The sequence below is a fragment of the Ictalurus punctatus genome, chromosome 19 (genome assembly GCF_001660625.3).
Source record: "Ictalurus punctatus breed USDA103 chromosome 19, Coco_2.0, whole genome shotgun sequence".
NCBI classification, from domain to species: domain Eukaryota; kingdom Metazoa; phylum Chordata; class Actinopteri; order Siluriformes; family Ictaluridae; genus Ictalurus; species Ictalurus punctatus.
In genome coordinates, this window is record NC_030434.2 from 12,085,868 (window position 1) to 12,098,370 (window position 12,503).

General features: G+C 39.3%; 1 protein-coding gene across 6 annotated transcripts in view; it reads left to right on the forward strand.

Moving 5' to 3' along the window:
- Nucleotides 1–8,691, forward strand: part of usp6nl (USP6 N-terminal like) — an 88,835-nt gene extending 80,144 nt beyond the window's left edge. For 5 of the 6 annotated variants that reach the window (XM_017494069.3, XM_017494070.3, XM_017494066.3 and 2 more), the window contains one exon: nt 4,386–8,691. In XM_017494069.3, coding sequence (XP_017349558.1) covers nt 4,386–5,626 — 1,241 coding nt within the window. In that variant the 3' untranslated portion in view covers nt 5,627–8,691. The remainder of the gene's footprint in view (nt 1–4,385) is intronic. The other variant, XM_017494067.3, reaches the window with a different exon arrangement.
- The last annotated feature ends 3,812 nt before the right edge of the window (nt 8,692–12,503 follow it).

Genomic DNA, 12,503 nt, shown 5'->3' on the forward strand with positions numbered 1-12,503 from the left:
TCGACCCATTTTCAATGCCCTGGCTGAGGGAAGGAGGTTCTCACCCAAGATTTGACGGTACATGGCCCCGTCCATCGTCCCTTTGATGCGGTGAAATTGTCCTGTCCCCTTAGCAGAAAAACACCCCAAAGCATAATGTTTCCACCTCCATGTTTGACGGTGGGGATGGTGTTCTTGGGGTCATAGGCAGCATTCCTCCTCCTCCAAACACGGCGAGTTGAGTTGATGCCAAAGAGCTCCATTTTGGTCTCATGTGACCACAACACTTTCACCCAGTTGTCCTCTGAATCATTCAGATGTTCATTGGCAAACTTCAGACGGGCATGTATATGTGCTTTCTTGAGCAGAGGGACCTTGCGGGTGCTGCAGGATTTCAGTCCTTCACGGCGCAGTGTGTTACCAATTGTTTTCTTGGTGACTATGGTCCCAGCTGCCTTGAGATCATTGACAAGATCCTCCCGTGTAGTTCTGGCCTGATTCCTCACTGTTCTCATGATCATTGCAACTCCACGAGGTGAGATCTTGCACGGAGCCCCAGGCCGAGGGAGATTGACAGTTCTTTTGTGTTTCTTCCATTTGCGAATAATCGCACCAACTGTTGTCACCTACTCACCAAGGTGCTTGGCAATGGTCTTGTAGCCCATTCCAGACTTGTGTAGGTCTACAATCTTGTCCCTGACATCCTTGGAGAGCTCTTTGGTCTTGGCCATGGTGGAGAGTTTGGAATCTGATTGATTGATTGCTTCTCTGGACAGGTGTCTTTTATACAGGTAACAAGCTGAGACTAGGAGCACTCCCTTTCAGAGTGTGCTCCTAATCTCAGCTCGTTACCTGTATAAAAGACACCTGGGAGCCAGAAATCTTTCTGATTGAGAGGGGGTCAAATACTTATTTCCCTCATTAAAATGCAAATCAATTTATAACATTTTTGACATGCGTTTTTCTGGATTTTCTTGTTGTTATTCTGTCTCTCACTGTTCAAATAAACCTACCATTAAAATTATAGACTGATCATTTCTTTGTCAGTGGGCAAACGTAAAAAATCAGCAGGGGATCAAATACTTCTTTCCCTCACTGTAGGTGAAATTACAGTCAGGTGTGACAATCAGGTGTGAGTTTTATTTAAAGAACAGAGAGCTATCAAAGGCTTCACAACGCATGTTTGTGGAAGTGTATCATGGCACGAACAAAGGAGGACCTCAGAAAAAGAGTTGTTGATGTTCATCAGGCTGGAAAATGTTACCAAATCATCTCTAAAGAGTTTGGACTCCACCAATCCACAGTCAGACAAATTGTGTACAAATGGAGGAAATTCAAGAAAACTGTTACCCTCCCCAAGAGTGATCTATCAACAAAGATCACTCCAAGAGCAAGACATGTAATCGTCCGCCAGGTTACAAAGGAACCCAGGGTAACTTCTAAGCAACTAAAGGCCTCTCTCACATTGGCTAATGTTAATGTTCATGACTCCACCATCAGGAGAACACTGAACAACACTGGTGTGCATGGCAGGGTTGAAAGGAGAAAACCACTGCTCTCCAAAAAGAGCATTGCTGCCCTTCTGCAGTTTGCTAAAGATCACGTGGACAATCCAGAAGGCTGTTGGAAAAATATTTCATGGATGGATGAGACCAAAACAAACCTTTGTGGTTTAAATGAGAAGCATTATGTTTGGAGAAAAGAACACACTGCATTCCAGCATAAGAACCTTTTCCCATCTGTGAAACATGGTGGTGGTGGTGGTAGTATCATTGTTTGAGCCTGTTTTGCTGCATATTTGGCCAGAACTGGCCATCTTCGATGAAACACTGAATTCTGAATTATACCACTGAAATATTAAGGAAAATTTCAGGACATCTGTCCATGAACTTAATCTCAAGAGAAAGTGGGTCATGCAGCAAGACAACAACCCTAAATACACTAGTCGTTCTACCAAAGAATGGTTAAAGAAGAATAAAGTTAATGTTTTGGAATGGCCAGTTCAAAGTCCTGACTTTAATCCAAAGGAAATATTGTGGAAGGATCTGAAGCAAGCGTTTAGTTGCAGTTATTGCTGCACAAGGGGGTCACATCAGATACTGAATGCAAAGGTTCACATACTTTTGCCACTCATAGATATGTAATATTGCATCATTTTCATCAATAAATAAATGACCAAGTATAATATGTTTGTCTCATTTGTTTAATTGGGTTCTGTTTATCTATTTTTAAGACTTGTGTGAACATCTGATGTTGTTTTAGGTCATATTTATGCAAAAATGCCAAAATTTCTAAAGGATTGTCAAACTTTCAAGCACCACTGTTTGTTCTCATTTACAAGTACGAAGTCAAAAAACATTGTGTTTACGTTTGAAGGGAATATATGCAATTGGAGTGTAATAAATAACAGAAGAGGGTCTGCTTATGTGTTTCCCCTCACTGTCTATCTGTTTCACTATTGGCATGTTGCTGCCCAGCAACTTGATAAAAGCATGACAGTCATTCTGTGGCGAAAGCAATGGAGGAGCCTTTCTAACCGAGTCAGTATTAGAGTTTACATATCAGAACTGAGAGGTGTACTTGCATGACTGCTTGGAGGGAATTTCTCACAGACAAACATAGAGTTCTCTCAGTTTTAAATGCTTTAAAAAAAAAAAAAAAAAAAAAAAAAAGTGTCAACTGAGGAAAGAGTCGTATTAGTTAATGATAAAGCATCCTACTTTGATTAGGTCCAGTCGTCTCAACACAGGCCTCAGTGTCAACATGACCATCCATGTGCGTGTCTGTTTTACCTGTTACTGTTCCACACATGAATATTGTGTACCTGCCGTGTGTCACCTGTATGCTCACGAGAAGCACTTCTCTACACATCCTGCTGTGTTCTAACTGGGCCTCACATGATTTAGATCAATGTTTGTTCCCGAGTCTTGTATTTGATGTGGTGAGAGCTGTCGCTTGACTTTTTTTCCCCCCCTCACAGTGAATGTGGATACTAACTTTTTATTTTTTTATTTTGATTTTGATTCTCTGAAGGATGTCCCGTTGCATGACTGCTTACACTTCACTGTTGGTTTATTTATTAGTTTAAGAGTATTGTTTTTTGCAGAGCTGTGTGTGATTTTAAGAATTAAGGTTGGTTTCCAAAATGCATTATACACCTAATCTTCACTGTGTGTTTATATCAGTTAGCTCATATGTAGCAATTATACACGAGCACATTACAGGTAAATGCGTATGTTTTGTTTACACAATTGATAGAGGAGTTTCTTTGCAAAAAATGTGTTCTCTGTTAAAGATATTTTATGTAGGCGGACATTTTAAGGGCAGCCTGTAACTTAAAGTGCCAAAAGGGTCACACCAGTGGCAATTTGAAAGTGCAAACACATAAACATTACCTCAGCACTGAATGTAAATCTAATCATTTTCAATGTTACATTTGTTTCCCTCAGAAAGCTGTTGGCATTTTAAAAGCATTAAGATAATAATTTGATTATTTTGTGGCGTAATGGTTCACATTTTTATGCCAGCTTCTTTTGCCGATTCTGGTGTTGCTATCCGTTAATATTAGTTATTCATTTTTAATGTTTAATTTTGTTATTAAAATTCAATAGATACTCAATTTTGTTGTTTCTGATGGAAATAAATAAACAGATTTTTAAGAAAAGTGTTATTAATATATATTGAATACATTTACGTGCCTGTGCTTAAATTAGTTGAAATAAATGTAAAGAAAGTACTTGCACAGGTTTCCTAATTTTCACGACAAAAATCTCATAAAATGACGATTCAACTTTTTTGGATTGAAACTCTTCAAATACTCCAGCGTTTTTCAACCTAATCGTCACCTCCCTCTCCAGTATAGTGCATCTGTAGTGTGATGCCTGATGTAGATCATGTAAAACCTGTTTATTCCAAGCTCAGTTATAATGCTAGTCTATATTCAATTGTTGGGGAATCAATAAACGTTTATGTGAAGCATTTTTAGTCGATGAGTTTAAAAATTCTTCAGTCAAAAGTAATTGTAAATTGAGGTGTGAGTTTTTCTAATTCACCATTTCAGAAATGTGCTGATTTTTTTTCACAGTGAACAGTCTGATGGTGCTTTAGACATTTTATTTTTTATATTTTTATATTTATTTTATATTGAACGTTTACATTGTATTGGTCTACACAAAAAACTATTCAAAAGCAGCTTTGGTAAGACATTTTTTCTTGTTTGTCTCCTTGTGGATCAGTCATAGCATGCGTTTGAGTAAACAGGTTTTTTTTACTACACACACTACAGGCACGTTGAATAGAGAGTAGGTTGAAAAATGCTAGAATATTCATTCAAAGGTTGAAGTACATATGATATTTTGTCATTTTTTTTTGCGCTCTGATTAGCTTTTGTATGTTCTTCTGTATAGGTAAAGACGAGGAGTTTCCTACAAAGCCACTGGGCCAGCTTCCACCAGAGCCTGAGGGATTGGTGCCAAAGAAAGCCAATCACATCGCTAATGGGCGGATGGAGGCTCTGCCCTCTCCGAGCACAGCCACGGAAACAACCGTTTCGGAAAACAGAGAGAAAAAAGACTTGGCGGATAAAACATCACAAAAGATAGAGAAAGGGGAGGGGGCCAAAGAAGCCAGGCCCTCTGAGAGTGGAAAACCGCACGTGTCATCGAGTCAGAACTTGGATGTAGGTCCCAGTGGGCGGAGAGACATTGGGCCACGCTGGGTAAAACCATCTGAGGGCAGGCTGGCGGCCATGATGGACAGCCGCACGATCGTCAGTAGCACGGTAACCTCTTCTCCTGCCATGTCAGTGGCCAGCGTACTGCCCCATCATCATCAACCTCGCTCCCGAGGTTTCGTGCCCGGCGCAAACCGTGGCTCTAACGCCTCACAGTACGACAACGTTCCAGAGTCCGATGGAGATGTTGCAGACATTTCAGGTATCACGCAAGTTTCAGAACCTTCTCATGAGTACATGGGACCATCTGTTAGACAAGGAAGCCCTACAAGGCCCCCTAGTGGTGGTATCACTGCTCCAACTTTCAGAATCCCTAAAAATACACCCGTACACCTGATGGCCGACCCTCACCAACCTTTACACTACACACCAGGCATGACACCTCTTTATTCCCCCTATCCACCCAAAATGCAGCCCGAGAACAGAGCCTATGGAGTGATATATGATGAGCGGGCTTATGGTACTACAGTACGCTCCACACCCCCAAATCGCTCACCAGAAAAATCACTGATGAATAACTACAACTACACCACATACCGGCGCCAACCAATAAATGCAGATCTTGCAGGCCAGATGGACAACCTTGTTGAAAGCGGGTATTTCCTGAGGCAGCCTACTGGTCATGTAGATCAGCGATATGAGAGGCAGTGGCAAGGCCAAGGCTGGCACGGTGAGATGGACGTGGATGTGGCACCCCTGCGCACTCCGGGTGGGTTACCCCGCTCATCAAGCTTTCAGAAAGCCCAGCTCTCACCTCTGCACCCCAGTCAGGAGTTCAGCTTCCCACCAGTGCCAGTCACAGACGGCGTTATACACTACAGAGCTGTGACCGGCAGGAAACAGACGAATACGGTGTTCGGAAGACCTCATTACCGACAAGAGGCCTTCGCCATGCAGGAGTCCATGCTGCTCTGAGAGCGAGAGAGACAGAAAGAAAGAGTGAGACAGGATGTGAAATGGTGAGAGAGAAGTTGAGATGTGGACCAAAAGAGCGAGAGAAGTATGGTTAGAGTGAGTGAGAGAGATTAAGATATGGACTTAAAGAGTGTGATTAAGAAATATGGAGTAAAAAAGTGAGCGTGTTATTGAGAATCAGTGATGGATGGAAAGTATAATTGCTGGTTATCTTGAAAAGTGTTTGTGTGTGAGAGAGAGATCTGTTTGTTTGGTTTGTTTAGTGTTTGGTTTGTTTACTCGTTGTGAGACTCTGTCCTCAGCGTCTTTACTGAACCGATATGGCAGGACCCACCAGATCCAGGTGTTTATACTGATCAAGCATCAAGGACCGACTAAAGATTTATTTTCTTCTTTTTCTTCTTTCCTTAAATATCCTAATACTTAACAGCAGCATATTTTTTACATTGTACAGAAAGTTTTTTTTCCACACATATTTATCCATGCTTGTCAATAGCATGAATTGGAGAGAAAAGAAAACACGAAAAAAAAAAATTGTTTTTCCATACTTAGTTTTCCGTACATAAAATCTTTATATGTATATAAGGAATACACATTTTTGAGCTCGGGTGATTATATAAGGTTGTGAATATGAAAAGAATAAGCTAAGATTCGAACAACAAAAAAAAAAGTCCCTCTTATAAATATTTTGTTTTTGTATTATTTTTTTTGCACAAAACGTTCTGAGATTTCTGAGAGGTTCAGGAGAGGTGTACGGTATAACTGTCAGTCTACAGAGTTTGATGATAAGTTGGATCCTGAATTCCGTCATCCTTCCACCTCGTGGTAAAACCCTATAATGAGCCTCAGCGCAGATGGAGCATCCAGCTTATCGCACTTTGCACAAATCTTTCCATGGTGAGATCAGGTCAGGATTAGAAAAGCAGAAATGTTCAATGTACACTCAGGTTAGAGATGTTTTTGTCACAAAAGCTGCTTTGGAAGAGAAATAACAGCATGAAAACACTATCATCATCATCTGTGCAAAAAGCAATATCTTTATATATAACTCATTCGTTTAGCTTTATTTAGTCAATATACATAGGCTGCCAGTTTATTAGGTACTTGTCGGTAGAGGTGTTTTTTTTTTTTTTTTTTTTTTTTTAAATCCCAATCCCATTATTATTCTTTACACCTGCAGGACATACTTTCTCAATCATTAATTTAGTTGTTGTTAGTACTCTAACATGTTAATGAACATGGTCTTTCTTTGTCCTACAGCTTTATATCTGACAGCATGCAAGGAAGAAAAAACTTTCCATTCCCAACCATTTTGGTTGCAACCCAGGGTCCTGGAGGATCCCACTCACGATGCACACCTCTACTTCTACCTATACTCACTGGCCATTTATCCTGGGTTTAATAATACATGGGGTAGAGAGAGTGTACACCTTGTTCAGAGAAATGAAATGTACCCTAACTTTTATAAGCTCTACTCTTGGAACGTGTTCTGAAAGGGAAACTTTCCCGTTGCAGGGTTCTACATAGACCCTTTAAAGGAACGCACCAAAGAATGCTTTAAGATGCTAGATGGAAACATTTTTTAGTTGTACCTAATAAACTGGCAACTCAGAGTTTATGTATAACTAACAAGGAGTGCAGTTTCCTTTTTTTTTTTTTTTTCTTTTTTCAATGGTAGTGCTGTAGCCAGAGCAATCAAAATCAGTAAGAAACACATATCCAACACTCCTGTGTTAGTGTTTGACAATTTATTCTAACTATGAACATGTTCACGTTTTCCATCATGCAAGAAGAACATCAGATTTTACTCTCCTGAAAAAGTCAGTAACAGATTACTGCTTCAGAAAAGTGGAAACGAAACACACCTGTGAAAAATATCCTTTCGATTAGTTCAAGTGGACGACGTTATGTAGTGTAAATAAATGAAGATTTCAACACACACACACTTTTTTTAAAAAAAAGTTGTCGTCGTGCCCCGTTAAGCAGGCCGAGTGGCTTCTGTCCAGCGCGTCTTTCATTCCGGAAAATGCAGATACTGCAGCTTACTTCAGTAATAAATGTAGAGATTATGAACCTTGCAGAGTACTGCAGAAAAAGTGCTGGTGAGAATTTGTGTACGATTCTGCAGTTTCTAAGATCCATGTACTTCATGCAAAATGGTTTAGTTTTATTTGTGGAATTGCTCTTTTTTTGTGCAATTTTAAATTTTTTTTTTTTTTTTTTTTCTTTTCAGTAAATTCCACTGCATTAGCCTGGCTGCTAGTGACCTACAGTCTGGAACTGCTAACAACTTTTCTGGCTTTTCTATAAATAAATTTAAAAAAACAAAAAGAGTGATAGTAAATATACTGGATGTAAGTAAAGAATGTGTACTGCGATGTATACACTCTTCAGCTGGTCCACATATTCCTTCTGCTAACACTAACGTTTTACTGCACTGCATAAAAGTTTATTTTCTTTGATTTTTTGTAACGATCATTGAGTACTACGGGGAATCACCGGCTTGAAGAGTTTAGAAGTACAGAAGGGTACAGTTTGAATGGAACAGAGCCTGTGCTGTATTCTCCATCTAGCCTTCTCACTGGATATTAACTTATTATGAAGTGTCTTTTATCTGTTGCACATCTGTATTACAGCACCTCACCAAACAGACTACTATAACACTTTTTTTTTTTTTTATACAGTGTACATCACATTTCCATTTTATATCAAATCGACATCATTTCTTTACACAAACTTAAACACTAAAAATGCATAATATTCATGCTGATTATATGTGTATATATAAAATATACTTCATGTGGAATCTACTAAGCACAACTCTCAGGCTGACTCGTGTATTCCCACCCACCCATCAATCATTAGTGCTACTACAGGCCTGAGTGTGTGTATATATTGTTAAAGGACAGTGCATTTTGATACAGAGTTTTAGTTGTGATTATTCAAACAGGAAGATTAATTTGTTTCTTTGTTTTGTTTGTTTGTTTAAACTACTAAATGCAACGTGGCGATCAAAAATGACTTTGTCTAATAAAAGAAACCCTCCAAGGGGTTCATCAATCAAATCATGTTGTCTGAGTGTTGTTTGTTGTAGTGATAATAATAATAATAATAAATAGAGCCACAAGTGGTGATCTGTGGGGTCCAAGCACTCTTCACAAGTGACTCCCCTCCATCGTCCCGTTCTTGCCATAGAACACTAAAGAGGTGATTGATGAGCATACCGCTCAATGCTAACCCATTAAATGTCTGTTGATTGGCTGATGATGGTTGGCCATGTTTTTAAGTAATTCAATCATCATGAGAAATCCAGTTCCAAATCCAACCCGACTTACGATTCCTGTCTTAAACATGCCTTTCAAATTCCGTCTCGTTCCATGTTCATCAATCACGGGTTAAGGGCGGTCAAGCTACACTTTTCCTACCATTGAGTTTCATTCATACACATGCGAATGCCAGAGATGAAGAACTTTCGCATTTTGCTGCATTCCAAAGTTCAAGTTTGGTAAACTCGTGTAACATGAAGATGTGTGACCTATAGAAGATCGACACGTCGCCCATTTTAAACGACACGGCTTTAATAGAATATAAAATCAGCATCAAAACAGAGGTTGCCTAGATTGCGATGTTGCTGCATACAGGAACAGATGGTATATTTTAACGTTGGTGTGTGATGCCGTATCCGGTTGCTGGCCATATTTGTGGCAGTGTCCAAAGAAATTCTGCATGCTGAAAGTATAGTGTGACCCTCGCTTTACAGCCGACTGAGTCAATTTAACTCCAAACCTGAAAATAGATTGTCATGTGGTGGCCATATTCTTTACAAATCTCAACATGCATCATGTTTTCCTGTTCTTGATAACCATTGCGGGTTTGACTGTACTGACTATTGAAGATTCACCAAAAATTCTAGGACTAGTTAGCAAAAATTGAATTTGCATATCATGCAAATTATCTTAAATCTGAGTGGGCGGGTGCGAAATGTTCTTAAAGGCATGTTTTATGGCTTTCGGTGACCGTTGCGGGTGACGTTGCATATGGTTATACAGGGTGCCTGAATGAGCATACCGCTCAAGTAAATGGTCTGCACTTATATGGTGCCTTTTTAACTGGTTAGCGGTTCTACAAAGTGCGTTACACTGGTTCCCATTCATACTCACACACACACACACCAATGGTAGCAGAACTGCCATGCAAGGTGCTAACTTGCCATCAGGAGCAACTTGGGGATCAGTGTCTTGAGCAAGGAGACTTCGGCATGTGGAGTCACATTGAGAATCGAACCACCAACCCTACGATTAGTGGATAACCCGCTCTACCAATTGAGCCACAGCCGCCCAAGTGTAATGTGCATGTAAGAGTGTAATGAACATTAACATAACATTGATCTCTTATCCCTGTCAAATTTCTGCTAAAATCTGATAATGCTAATGGTTGCCATTTTTTAAAGTTTATTTTTATTTTATTTTTTATAAACTAATCAGGTCGTTAGAATTCTACATATATTAGCACATAGATGCAGTATACCAAATTTAAGCTTGACGACTTAGTGACAAGCAGTTATTTGAACCTAGCTCCTCCTATAATCAATAACTACGTACCAAACTTAGCAAAGTTTCTTTAGCAAAGTTGACATCATGTGTTGGTTGTATTTATGTTTTTATTAAACTTAAGCGCACAACCTTGGTGAATGCAAATCTAAAATATTTCTTCTCTGCACCTGCTGGAGGGGGGAAAAAAGGCATCTTACCTTTGGGGAAATATGGTAATAATAATAACACACTGTATTTTAAATAACGCTTTTGAAAACCAATTTGTAGAATGCATAAAGCGTTAAACTACAAAGAGAAAATAAAGACAATTTTATGTGAAAACCTTTTTAAATGCAATATTAAACTGATATAAATATAAACAAAATAAATGAATGTGCTTTATTATTATTATTATTATTATTATTATTATTATTATTATTATTATTATTAAGAGCTGTTAGGTGTTTGTGTGGAGAAGTATACATTGCTGCCGTAGTTTGATCATTTCTATTAAGTCTGAGGTAAGATTGTATATTACTTATGTCTGAGGTTAGACCACTTCCTGTAGTTTTGTACCACCTCAAAACCTGCACCGTACACTTTTAGCCACAAGATGGCAGTACAGACAGACACAATGATACGAACACTGACCTTCGAGACGCACCTACTTTGTTGGTTCACCTTGTGGATGTACAGTATGTGTTAATCATCCTCTGTCCTGCTGTTGGCTGGATATCTGTTGGCTATTAGACTGGTAATAAATCCAGCAGTGACACTGAGATAAAAATCCCAGCAACGCCACTGCACTGTATGCACAACGCTATACCTGCACTAGGCGCTAGCGCACTACCCTCTCTGCACTGAGAATAATCCTTTGTCCAGTTAGCATCTGGAAAGAGGTGTTCCTATCCTGGTGTCTTTTATTTAATGGATAGAGAACAGATTTATGATGTAGAAGAGAGTGCAGTCCACCTGTAATCAGCTGAATGTGGTAAATGTGAATGTAACGCTGGATGCTATTTGAAAAAATTGGTCAATGAGTGTAAATTTCTACAAAAAACAAGTGTAAGACAGTTAAAGGAAGATGACCGAGAGGTGCAGCTTAACACAAATGTTGCTATAAATGCTAGTACTCAAGAGTGCTACAAGCATTCATCCTAATGCAAGCAGTTGAACTACAAATGACACCTTCTTTATTACCATATTTATTACAAGTCAAAAACACCTTGAAAAATATCCTAGCAGAGCTGACAAAACTGGTCATTCAGTTTATCTAATCCCATGCATTTATTTAAATTATTTAGCAGAAGTCCTATTTATAACTCTGTTTGCTCGTCTCTAGAAACAAGTTAACATCGGGCTCGCAGTGTCACTGAGACCAGACACCAAAAAAAAACAAAAAGAGTCATTTGAAAATTCAGTTCACCCTGTACTATATTGAAAACACATTATTTGTGGATTTAATTTATTTCTGATTTCAAATCTGATGACTTCAAAAAAAAAAAAAGTTGGGACAGTCGACTGTATACCATTGTGTAACATCACCTTTTCTTTTAATAACACTTATTAAGTGTTTGGGAACTGAAGACACCAGTTGGTTAAGTTTAACAAGTGGAATTTTCCACCATTCATCCATTATGCATTTCTCCAGTTGCATAACTGTACAGGGCCTTCTTTGCCTTATTTTGCACTTCATAATGTGCAACACATTGTCAATCAGAGACAGGTCAGGACTGCAGCAGGCCATGCTAGCACCCGCACTCTCTGCTTACGCAACCATGCGCTTGTAATCCGGGCAGAATGTGGTTTGGCGTCGTCCTGTTCAGGATGTCAGCACATTTACATTTACATTCATTCATTTAGCAGGCACTTACAAATGAGTAAATACAAGCAAAGCGATATATCAAGTGGAGAACAATACAAGTAGTGCTACTATACAAGATTTATAATTGAGTTCTAGAAAAGCAAGTGCGCAGAGTAGAGGTGTAAGTGCCAGAGTATTTTTTTTTTTTTTAAGGATAATGTGGGGGTTGGCGTTTTATGGGTTGGTTAAGTGTTCACTGAAGAGGTGGGTCTTTAGTTGTTTTTTGAAGATAGTGACAGATTCCGTGGTCCAGATTGAGGTCGGAAGTTCATTCCACCACTGAGGGACAGTTAGTGTGAAGGTTCTGGAAAGGGACCTTGAGCCAAGCTGAGTAGGTACTACGAAGCATCGGTCATTAATCGATCGCAGATTATGTGAGGGACCGTAAGCCTTCAGGAGTTGAGTTCAGGAGAGTTCAGGAGAGTTGAGATAGAGGGGTGCTGTTCCAGACAAGGTCTTGTACATGAGCATCAAGGTCTTG